The sequence below is a fragment of the Mixophyes fleayi genome, chromosome 12, assembly GCF_038048845.1.
Source record: "Mixophyes fleayi isolate aMixFle1 chromosome 12, aMixFle1.hap1, whole genome shotgun sequence".
NCBI lineage: Eukaryota > Metazoa > Chordata > Amphibia > Anura > Limnodynastidae > Mixophyes > Mixophyes fleayi.
The window spans coordinates 23,224,962-23,245,737 of NC_134413.1; the positions used below are offsets into that span (position 1 = coordinate 23,224,962).

The following is a 20,776-nucleotide window of genomic DNA, read 5'->3' on the forward strand; positions in this document are numbered from 1 at the left end:
CAGCTTAAGTGTGAATTAGCTCTTATGTGTAGATCACAAGATTACAGCAGGTATACTGACTGATCTGTGAACAGAGCAGGATCTCTGGTAATAGTGATGGTTATTGCTGAGAAATAGCTCTTAATAGAGCTGTCACACATACATCATCATTTTAAGATTGAAAACAAATCTAAGACCTAACACCTGCAAATGCTGCAATCCTCTAGAAAATAACCCAAACAACAAGAAAAATGGGAACACTAAAAACTGTTAAAAGCCTCAAACAGTTAAATTAATAATACAATTAAAAACTGAATCAATGTTAACAAGTTTAATAATTACTATAAAAAATATGTTCAAAACCAAACACAACATAGATCCAGGGAACGGCCATATGAAATGATAGCACTACATGTAAAGTATCCTTATTTTAACCTAAATCAACACAATCAATAGAAACGCACTGGTGCTGAGACAGGTATTTAGGAATGAATGTCCTAACTTGAGGTGTATAAAGTCTCTCAAACAGGGATTCAACGTCAGTGTCCCAATGACTGTAGTGGTGGAAAAGTTAAATGGAATCTGGAAGAACTTTTAACAAAGATAATTGTAGAATGGGTGCACTCCGTAGAATCTTGTCTAGGAAACAATTTTCAGTCCCATAAAAAAAAGTGTCATACACCAAAGATATCTCCGTGTACTACAATAACATTACGTGTTTCGTTCATTCAGAGGAAGAAATTATCTAATGAACAATGAAATGGGATCTCCAGAAAGGTCATTTATAAACAGCACAAATGGTAAGAAGAGGTTAAGCTAGTCTGGACATACTGGGCCTGATTCATTAAGGAAAGTAAGACAATAAAATGAGCAAGTTTTTACCTGGACAAAACCATGTCACAATGCAAGGGGTGCAATTTAGTTTTATTATTTTGCACATAAGATAAATACTGGCTGTTTTTTCATGTATCACACAAGTACTTGATAGCTTTATTTGCACGCTGAAATTTAAAAGTTGATCTAGATTCTAGAACATGCCTTACCCAAACTATAAATCTGCCATCATATTTTAAATTTGTCTCCCCCTCCAATGCTACATGGTTTTGCCCAGGTGCAAAGTTACCCATTTGTTTTTCTTTACTTTCCTTAATGAATCGGGTACATTGTGTCTAGAATGTATTGCATACAGTTAATGTTATCCAAGTATTAAGCTCTAAAGATAATAATCATACAAATGTTATGTGCTTAAATACTTATTGCTATGGTGCAGTTTGAACCTCACCGACTTGGAAAAACTACACCCAATCCTTGAAGCTGGTTTTATTCTTCATGGACAGATCAAACAAAATGTATATTACAGAAATGAATGTATTAAACAAAACAAAAAAACAAATAAATCCCATTAACTTACCTTCATGTATACACAAAACAAACACAAGTTCAAAAATAAATATATTAAATTTTACAAAGGTTGAGAAGACACAATATGGATAAAAAGCCTCTGTCCACAATAAGTTTTCTCAATATACACAATACAGATATTGCAGTCCTGGAAGACTGCATATTAACAAGGTTATATTATTTAATTTGTGTTCTGTGCTACTTTAGAGCCAATATTAAACCTTCGCACAATGTTATAAAACAGGGTTAAGTAGCCCGTCGCTCTCTGACTGTTGCTAAACTTGACATCCCAGCATGCACTGCAGCCAGAAAGTTACCGGTTACCTATTCATAGTTCAAGGCAAGTGTCTTGGCGCAATGATGTCATTAGGGCACACGTCTCCAGCTGCGGGTAGAGAGGCTGCCAGTGTATAGGGGAGGAGCTGCCAGCTGGAGGGACAACATTTATTAAAAACTGTATGTGTCCCCCGCACACTCATTATAGGCTAAACCTATATTACTGACAATGAGGACATCAATTCACTAGCTACCAGTGACATCACAATGCATGAAGCACATGGTACCTAGTGAATTGATAGGCTGCATTTTCATGAATATTGGTTCAACACACAAAATGTCTGCCTCCACTGTCTGTAGGTGTCAGGTAATCTTTAAAGTCACTGGTTCCTAGTGAGTTCATAGGCTGTGTACTCATAACTATGAGTTGAGCACACAAAATGGCTGTCTCCATTGCATGTAGGTGACTGGCGCACTTTAGTCACGTCCAGAAATACTGATACGTCTCAGTCCTAACGTCGTGGCTTTCTGGGGTGGGGGTTTCTTTCAGGGCTGCTCTTGCAGTTAATGTCCACTGCCTTCCTCCAGACGTATTCGCGATGGGTCCGTATATTTGGCAGTTAGTAAGTAGAAGAGAGTAGGTCCCGGTACTAATGAGAGAAGAGGCAAGTCCCGTTCTAGTTTATCCATTTTAGAGATGGAGATAATCCCGTAGGCGTGAACAAGCCAGTGGCTGAAGAGAACGACCAGCCGCTTCTTCCTCACCAGAAGATCCTTGAAAGACTGAAAAAAAAAAAAAAAAAAACAAAGTATTATCACTATTCACGTTCAATGCATCTTTCTGTTTGTTGTATTGTAAACTTAAGGTACATGAAAATTAAAAGAAGAATCACAGAACAAGTTGATCCTCAGATCTAGTCACGTTTTGTGTTCAATGACAATTGTGCATGACATCATAGACTCTATCAGAGGGGCTGGGTCCTATTAGTACAGTACATACAAATGACAACAGGAGAAGCATATGGTGCTCTTTTGGCAACACACAGGAAGTATACCTGCAAAAAGGAAGTTCGATCATCAGCAGCTATTTTATATAGCGCCACTAATTCCACAGCACTGTACAGAGAACTAACTCACATCAGTCCCTGACCCATTGGAGCTTACAGTCTAAATTCCCTATCACACACACAGACTAGAGTCAATATATAACAGCCAATTAACCTACTAGTATGTTTTTGGAGTATGGGAGGAAACCCATGAAAACACGGGGAGAACATACAAACTCCACACAGATAAGGCCATGGTCAGGAATCAAACTCATGACCCCGATGCTGCGAGACAGAAGTGCTAACCACTAAGCCATCGTGCTGCACCAAGACCAGTTTGCTGCCAGGAATTCCTGATTTATTTAATTAACGATACATTGCACGGAAAGGCTACTTATTTTAAAAACAATACAAAGATTCAACAATACATAAAAAAAACAAAACAACTTAGAATGCCTTGCTTAAAATGCCATTGGTATCGCTAAGTTTGATAAATATTTTGTTTGATAGATATAATCCTATATTATTGTCCGAAGAGGTATTGAGGATTCTATCCTAAGAATTGCAAATATACAAATAAATAAAGCTCATTGTGCAGAAGGATAAATGCAAAAAAGTTGTACCAAACATTTCAAGAAAAAGGTGGAAAAATGCCTTACTTATAGATCGGGTATAGTTTTACTTCAGGAATACATGTATTAATGTTATAAGTACATAACATAAAACACCGGGCCACCATTATAAACAGATAGACTTTAAACAATGGACAAAATAATGAGAAGCTTAATAACCCTGAAAGGGTTTAGCTGGCCAGACAAGAGCAAATCCCAGTTATTCAGCCCAATCATGGGGCATCAGGGTATGTTTCCAGTTGAGTCACACAAAGTTGTCTTCTCAGAGAGAACAGTGGAACCACCTGGAGGCCTGTTAATATGTGTTCAGCATTTTTCTACTCATTCCTGAATATGGTGCCAGAAATTTGGGAATTTAGTGAAATAATATGTATGGAAGGTTGCACAATTTGTTATCAGGGACACTGAGCAGCCACGTGTTACTGATGACAACAGAATTATCTTCTTACACCCATGACAATTTTCCCTGAAACTCTACCTAGAGCTGTATGCTGGTCCTGATGTACATTGTTGCAATTTTCTGATTGATTATTAGTCAGTAAAATGATGTGATAGAGACTTCAAGCATCCACAACAAAATTCTTTCAGAACAAACACCAAGGGCTAGATTTACTAAGCTGCGGGTTTGAAAAAGTGGGGATGATGCCTATAGCAACCAATCAGATTCTAGCTGTCATTTATTTAGTACCTTCTACAAAATGACAGCTAGAATCTGATTGGTTGCTATAGGCAACATCTCCACTTTTTTTTAAACCCGCAGCTTAGTAAATCTAGCCCCAAGTAAGGAAAGAACTAACAAGGTATATGTGCAAGCTCAGATCAGGACAACAATACTTGCCCTTACATGGACAGTCACAGCGACTTTACACTAGATCACAACTGCACATAATCAGGAAAAATGACAAGTCAATTAAAGGTTATTGTGCTGTCTATTTACGAGCTTTAAAAAAATATTTTATGGATAGACAGCTCTGTGCTCCATGTAATATCATTATGCTATACATTAAAAATCTCAATTGTGACTAGCGGTAGGAGATTGCTAAGATGAGAGGTGACTAAGGACATCTTAGTCAAGCCATGGCTATTATCTGCAGTGCTTTATAGTAATAACAAAGTACGTAGTAATGACACAGACATGAAACCTCATATTGCGTTCTTACCTCGATCTCTGATGCAGACATGTACACAGCCAGCGTTATTAATGATAATACCAAAATGATGTACGGGAAGGCATAATCTTGAAAGATGAAAAGAAAGAATTAATCAGATGACAAATGATAGAGAACCCCCCTCTATACCGTGCTGGCTCCTGTACGTTCATACATAAATACCGGTGACAGAGGTGGGATGCCATGAATAATGAATGACAAATTATGTGACTCATAATGTAAGTTCACACAAAGAACAGACTGTAATCTGGTGCTATCTAGAAGCATCATAACACACTACATAGGAATATTATTTAATTACATGGAAAGAGCCCTACTCTTTGTAAAATTAGTATGTTCTGACGTCACAACAAGTAAATTATACACAAGCGCAAGGATGCAATTTCTTGTAAGAAAAAGAAAGTCGCCTTACAGTGACTTCCTGTAGGCTGCACGCTAAAACCTGAGTTATTCCACGACCATGGCAGTAGCTCTAGTTCTTAATTGTATCATCCTAAAGGACTGTGACAGTAGGGATCACAATTGTGGTGTCCCTATAGAAATGTCATACAGGGGCCTCCACTTTACATGCATTATTTCATTTACTCTTATCCCCCTTGGTCAGCAATCTGTGGGTAACCGGAAACCTCTATTAAAAGGTTTAGTTGATGTCACCCAGAGAAAAGAATCCAAAATTGTGGACAAAGGAAAAGAACCTACTATTTTCTCATCCTTCTAAACAGTGTATTGTCAGGCTCAGCTGACTCCTTGCTGTCCTGGATGTGCACCTCCTATCATCTTGTAAAGTCAAGGCACTAGGAGTCCTTCACTACCTGGGAGGAGCACTCAGACTCCGGGCCTCTCCAGGATGGGACTCTGATGCTTCCAGGACCTCACCTCTGAAGAGCTCTCCAGACTACTCTCTACTCAGAAGAAACTAATTGATCCGTACACTCACTTAACTAGGCTTGTGCACAACCGGTGACTGGGGTCACGTGCTGAAATTTCAGTGAAAGAGATGGGGGGGGACGGTTCTCTCCAGCTACACGCTGGTGCCACACCTCTAAGGACCAGGTCTAAAATGTTATGGGTAAATGCTTCAAAATAATTCTTACAGGGATGCTTGCAATTCAACTGGACCCACTGTTTCAGGCGCTTGTTTTATTATAACTTTATTCCGCTAATTTATATTCTTGACTTCTTGCTGATCTTTCAGGTCCAGACTTTTAGTTAAAAAAATTATCTAAGCTGGAAATTTTGTCATGGTGGAAACTTCTATATATATATCTTTCCAAATCTTTGTAAATATTACAAGATGCCTTTTTATATTTACCCACCATTTATATTAGGTTTCATGGTCATAATAATAATAATAATATGGTTCATAAAAGACAAAGCTCCAAAGCAGCAATTAAAGTATGACCCTCACCAACAGGTTAGAGTGAAGCAAATCCAATTGTAACTTACATAGTAATCCGCCGCCCACCGCCTGGATCACTGTCAGGATTGGGAAAAAATAAAGTGCTGCGTAGATACTTTTAAAACGATCGGACTTCCCGAGGCCGCAGGCAATCTTCTTTATTAGGAGAGGTCTGAGCAGCATCATTAACACCAGACAGAATGCATAGTAAATAAAGACGATTGTGTATCTGTGGGTGATAACAAGACGTTATGAAAGCCTTCCCCGATTTCTTACAATAAAAGTAGACATTTTTATTAATAAAATAAATCATCCACCAGTATTTGAAACCTTTAATAGAATTTGATTTTATTAAGCTGGAGGAGTGACATCATTACTGAATAATTATAACTGATGACATCACTGCTCACAGATAATGCCATTGATCCCGATATAAACAAACAATGTAAAGTGTGTGCCGTAGTGGATATACTTACAAGGGGTAGACCGCTTCCTGAGTACAGTGCACAGTGTTGACGTAATCTGGACTGGGATTATACAGCATCGTGTACCAATCAGAAAGCTTCTCCACTCCACAGGAGCGAACGTGCAGATATCCGACGGGCTCATTAACAAGCAATGTGATCAGGACGGCTACGGTGCATTCAAACAAGGCTGTGATGTGCTGGAAAAGTGCACTGGAACTAAAGAGACACAACACGCCCTCAATAACAATATAATCTTAGTGCAACATTGGAAATGTCCCAAAACCTATACATACTGGTAAGAGTCAGATATAAAAAATACACAGGACGTTGGAAAATTTACAGTGTACTAAATAGCTGATATACACAGCTGATTACACCATATAGGATACACTTCTCCAATTGCTTTTTGCAGTTAAAAACTAAACATATTTTGTGCATATTAAATAAAAGTAAGCATTCTCTAAGCAATATTAAGACAAGTGTAACTGGTCCCATGGAGGGTTTCTGAGCAGGAGCCTATGATTCAAACCTACGGCCACACGAAAAGATGGTCTCAGTAGCCTACAAAACACAATGAAATCAGTACAGCACAGCTGTAGCACAAAGAAAAAGCAACATACTATTGAGGAAGAAAAGTCACAGAGATCCGATATGATAAAAGGCATAGCAGTACCATAAAATGGGAATCAAAGCAGATAAAAGCTCATTTAAAAAAAAGAAAGAAAAAAAGACACCATTTGTGTTTCTGATTGCTATAGCCAGAGTAGCCAAGTAGAAAACAAAATTTTAACACCACTAGGGGTGAACAATATGGCACTTAGTAAATTGGGGGCTCCCACATTATCATACAGACTTCCCAAGCTACCTACCCTATACCTGCTGGTTACTTGCTCGTCTTTACCATATAACCCTCTTCTGATTCCCAGTTTATACCCTCCTCCTCCCCAGCCCCATCACTACTACGTGTGCTTCAGGGATCTCCTCTAGTAATAGTTTTCTACTTTTATGCTTCTTTGCTCTGCAGAAACAGTGATAGATTATAACCAGAACATTATACTATTGCTGATTATCACTATGCCTTTGATGTAACTAGGGTTACTTCTGTTGATGTTAATAAATGCTGGGGTGGATATGATATTTAGGACCTTCTAGAGATGGTATTTGTAGTGTTATGTTTAGTACATCTTAATTATAAAAGTGGAAGTCGGCAACAATTGCCAGCTTGGCTGACTATTAACTGAAATATTTTGTTTTATTTTTAATCAGGGTTTTGATGTATTTTCTATGTTCCTTAAATTCACATTAGCAGCAGTAATAGTGTGAATTTCCAGGAAGGTGCTATGTATTCATGCTGCCTTCGTCCAAATCTTATAGTAATTACGAAGCCAAAATCCATTTATAAATGCATCTTTTTGTTATGACATAGGAGTTGTGCAGGCAGGCCCGGCGCTCCCATTAGGCAAGGTTAGGCACTTGCCTAGGGCGCCGGGCTCTGGAGGGCGCCACAGAATTCTGAAATATTTTAAAACTGTGCGGCGACCGCTGACCATACCTGTCACGGCCGCCGCACAGCATTCAGATGGACGGGGAGGGGGGAAGAGGCTATTTTGTCACCACCGCCGCCTCTCTGCTCCGTCTCCTCCCCTCCACTTACTAGTGTCAGTGAGTGGAGGGGAGGAGACGGAGCAGAGAGGCGGCGGTGGTGAGACAAGGTAAGGAGAGGAGGGAGGAGGGAGGAGGGCGGCGATTTTTGCGGGGGGGGGGGGCGCCGATTTTTTAAAAATGCCTAGGGTGCCGTGGACCCTAGCACCGGCCCTGTGTGCAGGATATACAGGACCAGGCATTAAGAGACAGATTATTATTTTATTTTATTTTTAACATTTATCCGTGCAAGTTTTTGTGTCTGAAATTGTCCGATTGGGTCAATTGTGTAAGAATGTGTGCATTTCTAATTATTTGTTCTTATTCTGCAGCTATTAAGTAACTACAATCCCACTAATTGTAAACTCTCCCTTAAGCTTCCTTCACAACCCTATATTTTTACCTCGACTGTCCCTATTTTATATATGTCCTGTCTCTCCCACTGCCGCTGCGGAGCACTGTAGTGCCTTTAAAATCAACAGTAATAATAATTAATGTTATTAAATGTGGGGTGCATATAAAAAGAAAGGAAACTCTAAGGGGTTATATTGTTTTGTTATTTAGCAACAAAATCTCCCTGAAAACTGTATTTTTCCATTTTCCATTGACACAGAGTAATTGTAAAACATACAGTAAGCCCGTTAAGCACATGGAGGTATTAGATCCCAGGTATTCATATATATCTGAGCCCCGCCCACTGCGTCTCTCTCTGCATCCAACACCTCTGTGCTGTCCAGGACCAGTTTAATCAATGCTACATACACAGTGACTGACATTTTTGTATCATAAACAAATTGAAAGTAACAATACATTATTTGCCTTCAGCTCAACTCTTCTGCATTCCCTGTATTCTCTCCAAATATTTAGTATAAATAAAGATAATAAATATTATCTATTAACTAACAAAATAAAATTACAAGAAGTCTATTACCTTTTTTTACCAGAATACCATTCAATGAAAAACCAGTGTAATATGAGTGGGAGCATTGCCATGAACCCCAGATACAGCCAATCATAGAGGTCAGGAGACTCTGTACACTGCCGACAGATACTGCTAGGATCAGACCTTTGGCCTCGTGGGCAAGCCTTGAAGACAGAATAACAAAAGAGACTTATATTTATGATGTACTCTACTGCAGAAATTGATGTTGCATTGTATATAATACCAGTTGCTTTTTGTTGTCGTCTCAACGGCTTCAATCCCTAACTAACACACACAATGGTCACACACACACGTCAATTTGTTAGCAGCCAATTAACCTACCAGTAAGTTTTTGTAGTGTGGGAGGAAACCGGAGCACCCGGAGAAAACCCATGAACTTATGACCTCAGTGCTGCAAGGCAGAAGTGCTAACCACTATGCCACTGTGCTGCTCATAAAAAATGAAACATCTGAATTTTATAGGTAATACCACCTATTCAGACAACCAGCATCAGAAAGTGTTTGACCAATATTTTTCTGTTAGTTGAGTAGAGGAACAAGTATCAAAAATAAAAGTTGATATACGCTCAAAAGTTGATATACGCTAGCCTGAATGAAAAGTGACTGTATCTGCATCTAAATTGACCATATGTATGATCAAACTGGTCATCCATGTGTTTGGATATTTGTGGCAGAATAGCCAAACCTGCCACATATCTGGTTTTCTGGTATGCAGATCATATAAGTAAATCTATCCATGCAAGACACATATATGGTCTCCATTGCAATTGGTAATTATTTTGACAGTTTGAACATCTGGGGGTACATTTTTAAAGCTGAGATTTTTCCGGCGGGTTTGAAAAAGTGGAGACATTGCTTATAGCAACCAATCAGATTCTAGCTGTCATTTTACTCTCAGCTTGATACATTTACCCCCTGATCTGAGATGTGACAGGTGTAAACTTCTTGCATCCAGCAAAACAGACCCTATCTAATGGGTGTTACCAAAACAAGTCACCTATCTGTAAATCAGCTCTGAATAATAAATACATTTCGGAAATATTAGCACTACGTGTACTCACCCCACAATCTCCAAAGGATTCATTTGATCCATTTGAGAAAAGAACAGGTTTTCCACAGTAAAGGCCAATGCACGTTTTCCCTGTATCCACAGCTGAAAATCACACAGAACATTACTAAGCATGGCATGCAGAACTTCCATATAAATAGAGAACATACATTTTGTTTTTATAATAAATATAAACCACACACATTTACAATTCATATCTCCCAACTGCCAATTAAGATTTGCTAATTATTTATGTTAAATTATCTGATGGAAAAAGGAGCCTTATTTAGGTTGTTTCTACTTGGGAGCTGGAGATTCTAATGGACATATCAATGTTTAGTATGAGATACTAGGAGCTCTAACTCCACTTCATTTTCACTAAAACAGACTTTAGCATACAGATATAACTGTTGCAACAATGATGTAGATTTGTCTACAAAACAATAAACCCTTAGTGCTTTGAACCTTCTTCCATCTACCATATAGTACTCTTTGGACAGTATTCCGTGTGAAAGTAAGACCTAGGGATATATTTACTAAACTGTGGGTCTGAAAAAGTGGAGATGTTGCCTATAGCAACCAATGAGATTCTAGCTGTCATTTTGTAGAACGTAAATAAATGATAACCAAAATCTGCTTGGTTGCTATAGCAAACATCTCCCCTTTTTCAAAACCACAGTTTAGGAAATATACCCCCTGGATGCGTACCTGGAACTTGTAGTTCTACAACAGCTAGAGACCCTTGTGTTGACTACCTTTAAGATAGATAAAAATGCTGAAATATATTGCTATATTATGCAATTATAAGTAACTGTCTCATAGTCATAAAGGTTGAAAAACACATAAATTAAATAAATTCGAGCTGTTCCTTATCTAAGTCTGTATTCTGTGTAATGCATAATCAGGAGGCAGTAAATCCTCATTGAAAGTTTGGTTGGGTTTCTCTCGATCAAATAAGTTTTTTTTAAAAAAAATCTTCCTACCCCAAAACTGCAGTCCTTGGTGGTCTCTGTCTATTTACCACATATCACCTTATTGTCAATGCCCCATATGTGTCCTGTATGTATACTCTCTTCCTGACCATAAGAAGCTGGATACCGTTATAACCGTGTGGCTGGGGTATAGCTGGTGGTCACTCACCCATCAGGGTCCACGGTCAGAGCTCTCCCATCTGCAGACATAACCAACACTTCCGGGTCTGGCTCTGCGGATGTTTTCGTGACGTCACCAACTACAACTTTTTGGGCTTCTTGGGACATAAAGCGCGAAGCGGCCATTTTTAGTCTGGGCAAAGTTTGTAAACAAACCACCAGTGAAGATCGCAACTGCATAAATTAGCTTATTACAAATAAATATGTTTAGTGGATAGACGAGTATTACATATTATTACATTTCCCTTCACGTGCCGGAGTATGTAACCGTGTGCCCGAAACAAAAATGGCCGCCACTGATTCAGCGCATACAGTGTATTAACTCCGTCTTCAGGTGACAGTCATGTCGGTCTCCAAGCTGCGGTTGCCGCCTAACGATGGCCCGGTACTGTCCGTGGTGGACATGCATACCGGCGGGGAGCCCTTGCGGATAGTGCTGAGCGGGGCGCCGGTACCGAGCGGGAGCACGATACTGGAGAAGAGGCGCTGGGTGCGGGAGAACATGGACTGGGTGCGCAGGCTGCTGATCCTGGAACCCCGCGGGCACCAGGACATGTACGGGGCGCTGCTGGTCCCCAGTGAAGAGGCCGAGGCCCACCTGGGGGTGCTCTTCATGCACAATGCCGGGTACAGCACCATGTGTGGGCACGCTGTCATCGCCCTGGGGCGCTTCGCAGTGGACTACAGGCTGGTGGAACCGCAGAGTCCAGAGACCCCGGTCAATATACACTGCCCCTGCGGTCTAGTACGGGCCTTTGTCTCCTACAGCGAGGGCCGCAGCGGCCAAGTGCGCTTCCACAGCGTCCCGGCCTTCACCCTCTGCACCGGTAATAATAATACTACAATATTGCAGTACCCACATTCATAGGGGACTCCCATTGCTCCAACCCAGTGGTGGAACTACCATTGGTGCTGCAGGTGCGGTGCACTGTGGCCTATGGAGATAATAGTGCCCGCTGCATGGGGAACTAGCCATCTGTGGGCCCCGGTTCCCTCCTCCCCGCTTTACTGCACTGGGGCCCACAGATGGCTATTTGGCCTCTGCTCCCACCTACACTATGAATGAAAACTGCTATGCATTAACATGGTTAGTGGCAGAACAAATATTGTGGGTGCTCACCCAGAGCTGCCACAAATACCCACATTTATCCTCAGCATATGATAAAAAATAATAATAATAATAATACTACAGTACCTTAATACTCACCTTTAACTTGAGCACATGCAATAACTACTGTACCCTAGTTCATGACTTCATCTTTGTACAAGTAATAAATACTATAGTACCCTAATAAGTCTCTTCACTCTCAGCACAGATAATGCATATCCAGTCTCATGGGTCAGCATGTGTAATAATACTGCACACTTTTCCTTTACCATCAGCACAAGTTACTAAAGTGTTACATCAGGTAATAAATAGCGCAGTCTCTTCCTTTACGCTCTGGACAAGCAATAGATAAATATATTCTTCAGTTATTTGGTTTGCTATCAACACAGGGAATATATAATAGAGTCCCTGTCTTTACTATCAGCCTAAGGGGTCTATTTATGACCCTTAGTTTTTTTGACTTGATACTTTTCAATCCTTATCTCCTTGATAAGGATTGAAAAGTAACGGCTATGTATTAAAAAAACTTCTCAGGGACAGCAGTGCCGATAACCTGCTGTCCCTGAGAAGTGACTCACCTGATCATCGCAGTCTCTTCTCAATTTTCAAGACAGCAGTGATCTTCTTTTTATTTATTTTTTTTGTTAGTGAGCATGCACCGACCGAATAGTTGGTGCATGCGCAGTAACATCCTGGCCGGCAAACTGCAGGATGATTGACAGGTAGGGATCACATGATTCCTCCACACATGTGCTGTCCAGCTCTGCTCTTCAGAGCAGAGCTGGACAGCGCGAAAGTTTTCAGATATGTTAATGTACGCCAGCTTCAGATGGAGCCAGCTTCAGATGGCGCACATTAACATGTAAAAAAAGAGAAAAGTTTCTCTAAATAAACTCTCATACATAGCGGTTCTGAGCACTTCCCATACACTGTTATGGGGAGTGCTCAGAAAAACGATAGGAAATGCAAAGCAGCAGATATCTGAGATATCTGCTGCGATGCTTCAATAGTACATAGTGATTTCACGGTAAACCCCTGAAAACTGTTGTTTTCGGAGGTTTACCACAGGAAAAGTGCTTGTTAAATAGACCCCTAGGTATTATATTCTACAGTTCCAGTGTTCACTCTCAGCACAGTAAATATATAGTACAGTCCCTGCATTGGAGGACAGACGCTACTATAAATAACATGCATTGTTGTGCTGCTCTGCTTGCATAGTATATAAAGCTGGGACACAATAATGTGAACACTGTGGTCATTGATGCTGTTGAAGCATCTTACATTTAATTACAAGACAAACTTTATGAGGGTCTGTTCTGATCCCATTTCTGAAATAGGGTTCTAGTATTAGACACTGGTAACTATGCCAAGCATAATACAAATATTATAGATCTCTATTCTTGTTGCTATCTCCACCAGTATAAAACCTAACTTGAAACAGACCTTTAAATGTGCTCTCCTGATATTTTATGCACCCAGATGTTACAGTTGATGTTCCCGGCTATGGGAAGGTAGTTGTGGATATTGCATATGGAGGAGCATTCTATGCCTTTGTTAGTGCAGAGAAATTTGGCCTGGACGTTTGCACTTCAAGAACAAGGGATATAGTACTTGCTGCAGCTGCTGTGACAGATGCTGTAAAGGCTCAGGTAGAGTACACTGCCTGCTCCTACCAACACTATCACGCCTTGTCTCGCTGCACTTGGCTATTCCTAGCAACCATTCTGTATATTAACATTAATACTAATATTTCATCCCTCAATAAATAATACAAATAACATTAACTTGCCGTCCATTTGTAATGTATTTATTTACTTTCTGAACTGTTTTGCAGGTTAAAATCATCCATCCAGACAGCGAAGACCTGTCTTTCTTGTATGGCACTATAATAACTGATGGAAAAGACGCCTTTAGTGATGAACCCACAGCCAATATCTGTGTGTTTGCTGATTCCCAGGTACTATATAATTGTCATTTATTAGTGGGCAGCACCGTGACTTAGTGGTTAGCACTTCTGCCTTACAGCACTGGGGTCATGAGTTCAATTCCCGACCATGGCCTTATCTGTGAGGAGTTTGTATGTTCTCCCAGTGTTTGTGTGGGTTTCCTCCGGGTGCTCCGGTTTCCTCGCACACTCCCAAAAACATAGTGGTAGGTTATTTGGCTGCTAACAAATTGACCTTAGTCTGTCTGTCTCTGTGTGTGTGTGGAATTTAGACTGTAAGCCCCAATGAGGCAGGGACTGATGTGAGTGAGTTCTCTGTACAGCGCTGCTGAATTAGTGGCGCTATATACATAAATGGTAATAGTCATGTAGGTGGCTGTTAAAAATCACGTTGTCAACTAACAGTGAATTGACCATTTTGTGGCCGTACCAATATGCATGAGCATGCAACCTCTCAATTTACTAGGAGCCAATAACACCACTGAGGCCGTATACAACCAATATTCATGAGGAATTAACAATACTCACGTGGCACTTAGTGAATTGATGGGGGCGGCATTCTTAATTATATTGGCTTATTAAAGTAGCTTCTTATGCTGCGTGTGGGCGAGTGCTCTTTAGAAAGCATAACATTATTTGTAATGTAGCAGAGTAATGTTGTGGTATTCAGTAACTATGTCATGAATGGGCAAGATAGTGATGACATAAAAAAAATGTATTGCTACTTGATTGGCTAGTAACTTGCAACCAATCATATAAGATACTGCATACTCTGCACAACAGTCTTCGCAGACAGTTCCCCTTAACTCCTTTACTATACCATAAAACCTTATTATTTTACTGTTATTGTAAGCATGTAAAATACATATTGTTAGTGATCGGAATAATATATCTGAAAAAAAGTATATTTACTCTACTAAATCTTTTGTGCATGTTTTGTCCCATATTTTTTCAGCTGGGTGCCATATTCGGAGGGTAGGGATTTTAAGTATTACATAAAGCCCTCAACAACATTATCCCTTTCTACATTTCAAAATACTCTCCCTCCCGCCCTCTTAGATCTACCTCTGGCCTTGCCTCATCTCTGGTAACCACCTCTCACTCCCACCTACAAGACTTCTCCCGTGCTGCTCCCCCCTTATGGAATTCCTACCACGCCCCATATCCGACTCTCCCCCAGCCATCAAATTTTGAAATGCTCTCATATATACTGCTCACACTGGTAGACCCTCACAACTGTCCCAGTCTCTTCTGTGACCTACACTCACCCTTTTCCCACTAGACTGTTCTCTCTCTCATGAGCTGGGCCATCTCTACGCTTTCTTATCACATGTGCACTTATTTTGTCCACTTTGCATGTCTCCGTTTTATGTATGCTCTGTTTTCCCCACTGTCCGACACAGCAGAGAACCGTGGATAGCCACAGCTAATAATACTCCCCTTCAGTGCAAAAATGAGTTTGAGTAATAAGCTTGCAGTCTCCTTAGAAACAAATGCCTTGTACAGATTATAATGTATATTATTTTTTGGTATATTATTTTTTGGTATTGTATTCTATTTTCACAGTTGTCAATATTTAAATACAATTTAGATTGTTTTAGTGCATCACTTTTTTTGTGACATTTTCTATAGGAGTAAATGAAACTATGTTTTTAATGTATTAGTAGTTTTGAAGTGCTGGAAACATACCAAAGAAATTGGGATTCTGTTCAAATTATACTTTTTAAGAATTAACAGTTTCTTCTGATTTAGGATATGCTCTTTCTGTCAATCACTTAAAAAATGATGAGATAATGCTTATTTCCCCTCGTATCAGGTTGACCGCAGTCCTACCGGTTCCGGTGTGACTGCTCGTATTGCTCTGCAATACCACAAAGGTCTAATACAGCTGGAACAAACACGGACTTTTAAGAGTGGTGCCACGGATTCCTTGTTCACTGGAAAAGCAGTTAAGGTATTGCACAAAAAATATGTAGAATGCTTCTTTCAGCACCTGTGGAACGGAGCAGCTTGTGGCTTATAATGTAGCAGCAAGGACATCCTGCTTTTTACATTTTTTTTAAATGTTTTTGTGTGTAGGTCCGTAGGAGTCACGGGAGACAGTGCTCACTCATTGGTTTTCAGTAGCTCATCATTTTACAATATCAAAATACTATCATCTTAAAAGTCATCCATAAAATATTTTCAGTATCTATGTTACTGATAGGTATATTTTAACAGATCATTTTTGTTTATTTTTTTGGATCACAAAAAATAGTGCATATAACTCAACTCCTGTGTTAAAAAAAATAAAAAAAATACTGATAAATAAAAATAAACCCACCCCTTCCCGTGTCCTAGAAGAGAAAATGCTGCAATTACTAACAAACAAGATGTCTGCTTGCATTACCGAATGCCTCCGCTGTTAACTCTTTTCTCTGAAACTGCTCCGTGCAGTCATAGCGGCAGTGACGTCCAATCAGATGCTGTCTCCCATATGCATCTGCAACACTGGATGACACAACCTGTGAGTGCAGCTTCAGACACAAGGGGCTAGATTTACTAAGCTGCGGGTTTGAAAAAGTGGGGATGTTGCCTATAGCAACCAATCAGATTCTAGCTTTCATTTATTTAGTACCTTCTACAAAATGACAGCTAGAATCTGATTGGTTGCTATAGGCAACATCCCCACTTTTTCAAACCCGCAGCTTAGTAAATCTAGCCCTAGGTGGCACTAAACTGGATGTCGCTGCAGCTGCTGATCACATGGAAACGAGGTGGAGGAACTCGCTTGGTAGTAATTGCGGCTATTTCTTAGGATTTGGTACAGATGCTTATTTTTTTTGGGGGAGGGTGGGTACATTTTTAAGGAGAAAAAAATGTCTTGCAGAACAATAAAAACACTATTAAGCTGTCGCCAGGATCATGCAGAAAGCCCCAGTCCCAGCCCCGTCCAGTCCAAACTGCGTTGGGTATTGAACAACATTTCCTGCTAGAGCTTTTTATGTACAAGTAGTTCCCTTACTACTAGAACAAGTCTTCTTCCTCCTCCACAAAAACAGCAAACAAGATGCATTTTAAAAATAAATAATTATTGGAATGAATGGAGTATAGTATACATTTCACACATAGCATTGTCTGTTAATGATGCAATTATTTCTTCTCTCAGGAAACTGTTCTTGGCGACTACAAAGCAGTGATTGTAGAAGTCTGTGGCCAGGGGTACTACACCGGTACATCAAGTTTTATTCTGGAGAATGAGGACCCACTAAAAGATGGATTTCTGCTTAAATAACAAGACACATATTGGATTGTTCAGCCTCCAAAGTCACAGGAACAATGTGTTTAATGACCTTCCATTGCTGGAAAAAGCTCTCAAAACTATCTTACTGTAGGTAAATCTGGAACAGTTACTTATTAACGCATGCTTAGTTATTTTATATCTATTCCATTGTTTATACTAATATAACCTACATATAACTGCAATTTGACTATTTTTCTATATCTCTCAGTCACTATACAGCAGTGTTATACAGTAGGGGAGACAAAAAGGAGCTTTTTGTGACTCCTAAAGGCACCCTTTCTTTTTTGTTTTGTTTTTATAATCAACCAATCATCTCTCCTGTCTAACTATACAAAATATGGTATACAGGTTTACATGTTTGTTATAGCTCTACTCTGCGGAAAATAACTGATCTGTAGAGAGGAGGTGTAGGACCCCTGAAGGAGCATGATCTGTAGAGAGGAGGTGTAGGGGACCTGAAGGAGCATGATCTGTAGAGAGGAGGTGTAGGGGGACCTGAAGGAGCATGATCTGTAGAGAGGAGGTGTAGGGGGACCTGAAGGAGCATGATCTGTAGAGAGGAGGTGTAGGGACCTGAAGGAGCATGATCTGTAGAGAGGAGGTGTATGGGACCTGAAGGAGCATGATCTGTAAAGAGGAGGTGTAGGGGACCTGAAGGAGCATGATCTGTAGAGAGGAGGTGTAGGGGACCTGAATGTGCATGATCTGTAGAGAGGAGGTGTAGGAGACCTGAAGGAGCATGATCTGTAGAGAGGAGGTGTAGGGGACCTGAAGGAGCATGATCTGTAGAGAGGAGGCGTAGGGGACCTGAAGGAGCATGATCTGTAAAGAGGAGGTGTAGGGGACCTGAAGGAGCATGATCTGTAGAGAGGAGGTGTAGGGGACCTGAATGTGCATGATCTGTAGAGAGGAGGTGTAGGAGACCTGAAGGAGCATGATCTGTAGAGAGGAGGTGTAGGGGACCTGAAGGAGCATGATCTGTAGAGAGGAGGTGTAGGGGACCTGAAGGAGCATGATCTGTAGAGAGGAGGTGTAGGGGACCTGAAGGAGCATGATCTGTAGAAGTTGAATGCAGGGAAAGGAGTAGTATGTTCTCAGTGTATTTGTTTGTATATTAAGTTTTTCAATGTTTGCCTTGAGTTTTCCTTTAATGACAGATCCACTAATTGAGAGCTAGCGGTGATTAATAACATACTTAGTTTCGTAGCCTCTCCCACATGTATAGGAAGGGAAACATACTAGTGGATATATATTACATGTATTGTAGTGTCATAAGCACATCTGTATGAAACAAAGTTCATTCATCCAACCGGTTTAAATTCACTCTGTTCTTATATTTAATTGTTTTCCACATACCCATTCAGGCGTATTCACATCCTGGTGGTCCACATGCAGTTTCAAGTGTGCTGTACACCCAGGCCGTTGCTGGCAGGCCTTGTACAGTACATCTGTTGCCTTGTACAGTACATCTATTGAGAACCATTTGCTTTGGTTCTCGACAGACCAGCATGCACAGAACCCGTGTCCTGTAGAATAGTTTCTGATCATATTAAAGTCCTGATGACCTCATGGGTGTGGTACCATAACTCCATCCTATCAATGAGCCTTTTATAAACGTCCATTAAAGATGGTGGTCATGCTTGAGCCTCCATCGCTGGACCTTTGCTGTCAGAGACAGTTACAGTCCTGGGGTATATTTACTAAACTGCGGGTTTGAAAAAGTGAAGGTCTTGCCTATAGCAACCAATCAGGTTCTAGCTGTCATTTTGTAGAATGTACTAAATAAATGATAACTAGAATCTGATTGGTTGCTATAGGCAACATCTCCACTTTTTCAAACCCGCAGTTTAGTAAATATGCCCCCTGGACTTTGCTAGGCTCCTGGAACTACAATAAGAACATACAGCATTGTCTGGTTGTGACATCAATAGGACCCTCGATGACTGGATAATAAAGGTCTGAATCAGGCCCACAATAATTGATGCATGCAAACCTGAGCGAATAGTGGTTATTAGATCACATTTATATTGGATCTATAAGTGCTGGCATTAGAGGAGACAAACAGGAGATACACGTGACTCCAGAAGGTTCCCTTTGTATTTGGTTTTGTTTTTTTTATAATCAACCAATCATCTCTCCTGTCTAACTATACAAAATATGGTATAAAGGTTTACATGTTTGTTATAGCTCTACTCTGCAGAAAATAACTAAAGTTTGGGTTAAACTGATAAGGCTGTATTATTTGTGTGAATGTAACTCTTGCTACATCTCAAAAATGTATTTGTTTTCTTCCTATTGTTGTCCATGTTTCCTTGTATAATGTCATTGAAATAAAAATATATTTACTCCAATATGCTACCAAGAGTCCCATTTATCCTGAAAAGTTTTTAAAATTTGCTTGGGTTGACTAAAAAAAGTAACATTATTCCTGATATGAAAATGGGTCTGGTTCTTGTGGTATAGAATACCCCTGGTCATTAAGGAGTGAAAGAAAAACTAAACCTAAAATATGCTTTATATAAATAAGATTCTAGTAGTATTCAAAAAAATCTCTATGTAAAAGTTCCTATTCCTTGATAGAATTGGAGATGTTTGACATTATATTCACATTTGTTGTGCATATAAGTGCAAGCTAGTGTCAGTTATTAGCCATTTCTGTAAAAAGGTGGTTAGAACCAGTGGCGGATCCAGGGGGGGGGGGGATCGTGGCGGATCCAGGGGAGGGGGGATCGGGGCGATCGCCCTGCCTAGCAGACACTTGCTGCCGACGGCTGCACAGTATGTGCAGGTCCGTCCAGCCGTGACAGGCAGGGACAGTGTGCTGCCCGGCTGCTCTGACTGTGTTTAAAACTGTCGGCAGCCTAAGATGTTAGAAAGGGGCGGGGCCTAAATCCCTACCCCCCTATCTCGCCCCGGGTACAGCATTTTTCTAGATCCGCCCCTGGTTAGAACTGCTGCTTGTCTGTGGTTATTGATGGGATTACTGGCAGGTCTAGATAACGGTCTCTCACGTGATCACAACTTTAATTGAAATATCTTCTGTTTTAATAAGTCGTTGAAACGTTTACATATATATTTGTGAACATTATTAGTAATTATTTAAAAAATGATTTTCCTGTTCCTTTAAGGAAGAATAGCATATGGGCCTTATCAGACTTCTGTAGGTCTCTCCACTTTGTGTCTGGAGATTGAGTGTGAGCTTTTGCTGACAGCTGAGTGTAGAATTATTTTATTTTGTTTTTGCCCCCTTACAAAAAATACAATGTAAAATAAGGAACAATAAACAGG

General features: G+C 40.2%; 2 protein-coding genes across 2 annotated transcripts; one reads left to right on the forward strand and one right to left on the reverse strand.

Moving 5' to 3' along the window:
• Nucleotides 1-998: 998 nt before the first annotated feature.
• On the reverse strand, nucleotides 999-11,244 carry JKAMP (JNK1/MAPK8 associated membrane protein). The gene is made up of 7 exons (XM_075192772.1): nucleotides 11,142-11,244; nucleotides 10,015-10,106; nucleotides 8,942-9,096; nucleotides 6,379-6,585; nucleotides 5,950-6,131; nucleotides 4,495-4,571; nucleotides 999-2,439 (listed from the first exon to the last, which is right to left on the reverse strand). The coding sequence occupies exons 1-7, from the start codon at nucleotides 11,143-11,145 to the stop codon at nucleotides 2,221-2,223; spliced, it is 936 nt and encodes a 311-aa protein (XP_075048873.1). The 5' UTR covers nucleotides 11,146-11,244; the 3' UTR covers nucleotides 999-2,220.
• Nucleotides 11,245-11,375: 131 nt separating this feature from the next.
• Nucleotides 11,376-19,839, forward strand: L3HYPDH (trans-L-3-hydroxyproline dehydratase). The gene is made up of 5 exons (XM_075192771.1): nucleotides 11,376-11,979; nucleotides 13,740-13,909; nucleotides 14,095-14,217; nucleotides 16,022-16,159; nucleotides 17,354-19,839. The coding sequence occupies exons 1-5, from the start codon at nucleotides 11,496-11,498 to the stop codon at nucleotides 17,477-17,479; spliced, it is 1,041 nt and encodes a 346-aa protein (XP_075048872.1). The 5' UTR covers nucleotides 11,376-11,495; the 3' UTR covers nucleotides 17,480-19,839.
• Nucleotides 19,840-20,776: the final 937 nt, after the last annotated feature.

Coding starts and splice junctions, on each gene's coding strand:
- JKAMP (XM_075192772.1), bottom strand. Junction 6,586..8,941: donor TGGTATTCTGGTAAAAAAAG/GTAATAGACTTC, acceptor GTGTCTCTTTAG/TTCCAGTGCACTTTTCCAGC. Junction 6,132..6,378: donor CAGGAAGCGGTCTACCCCTT/GTAAGTATATCC, acceptor TATCACCCACAG/ATACACAATCGTCTTTATTT.
- L3HYPDH (XM_075192771.1), top strand. CDS start 11,496: ATGTCGGTCTCCAAGCTGCGGTTGCCGCCTAACGATGGCCCGGTACTG. Junction 13,910..14,094: donor CAGATGCTGTAAAGGCTCAG/GTAGAGTACACT, acceptor ACTGTTTTGCAG/GTTAAAATCATCCATCCAGA. Junction 16,160..17,353: donor TCACTGGAAAAGCAGTTAAG/GTATTGCACAAA, acceptor TTCTTCTCTCAG/GAAACTGTTCTTGGCGACTA.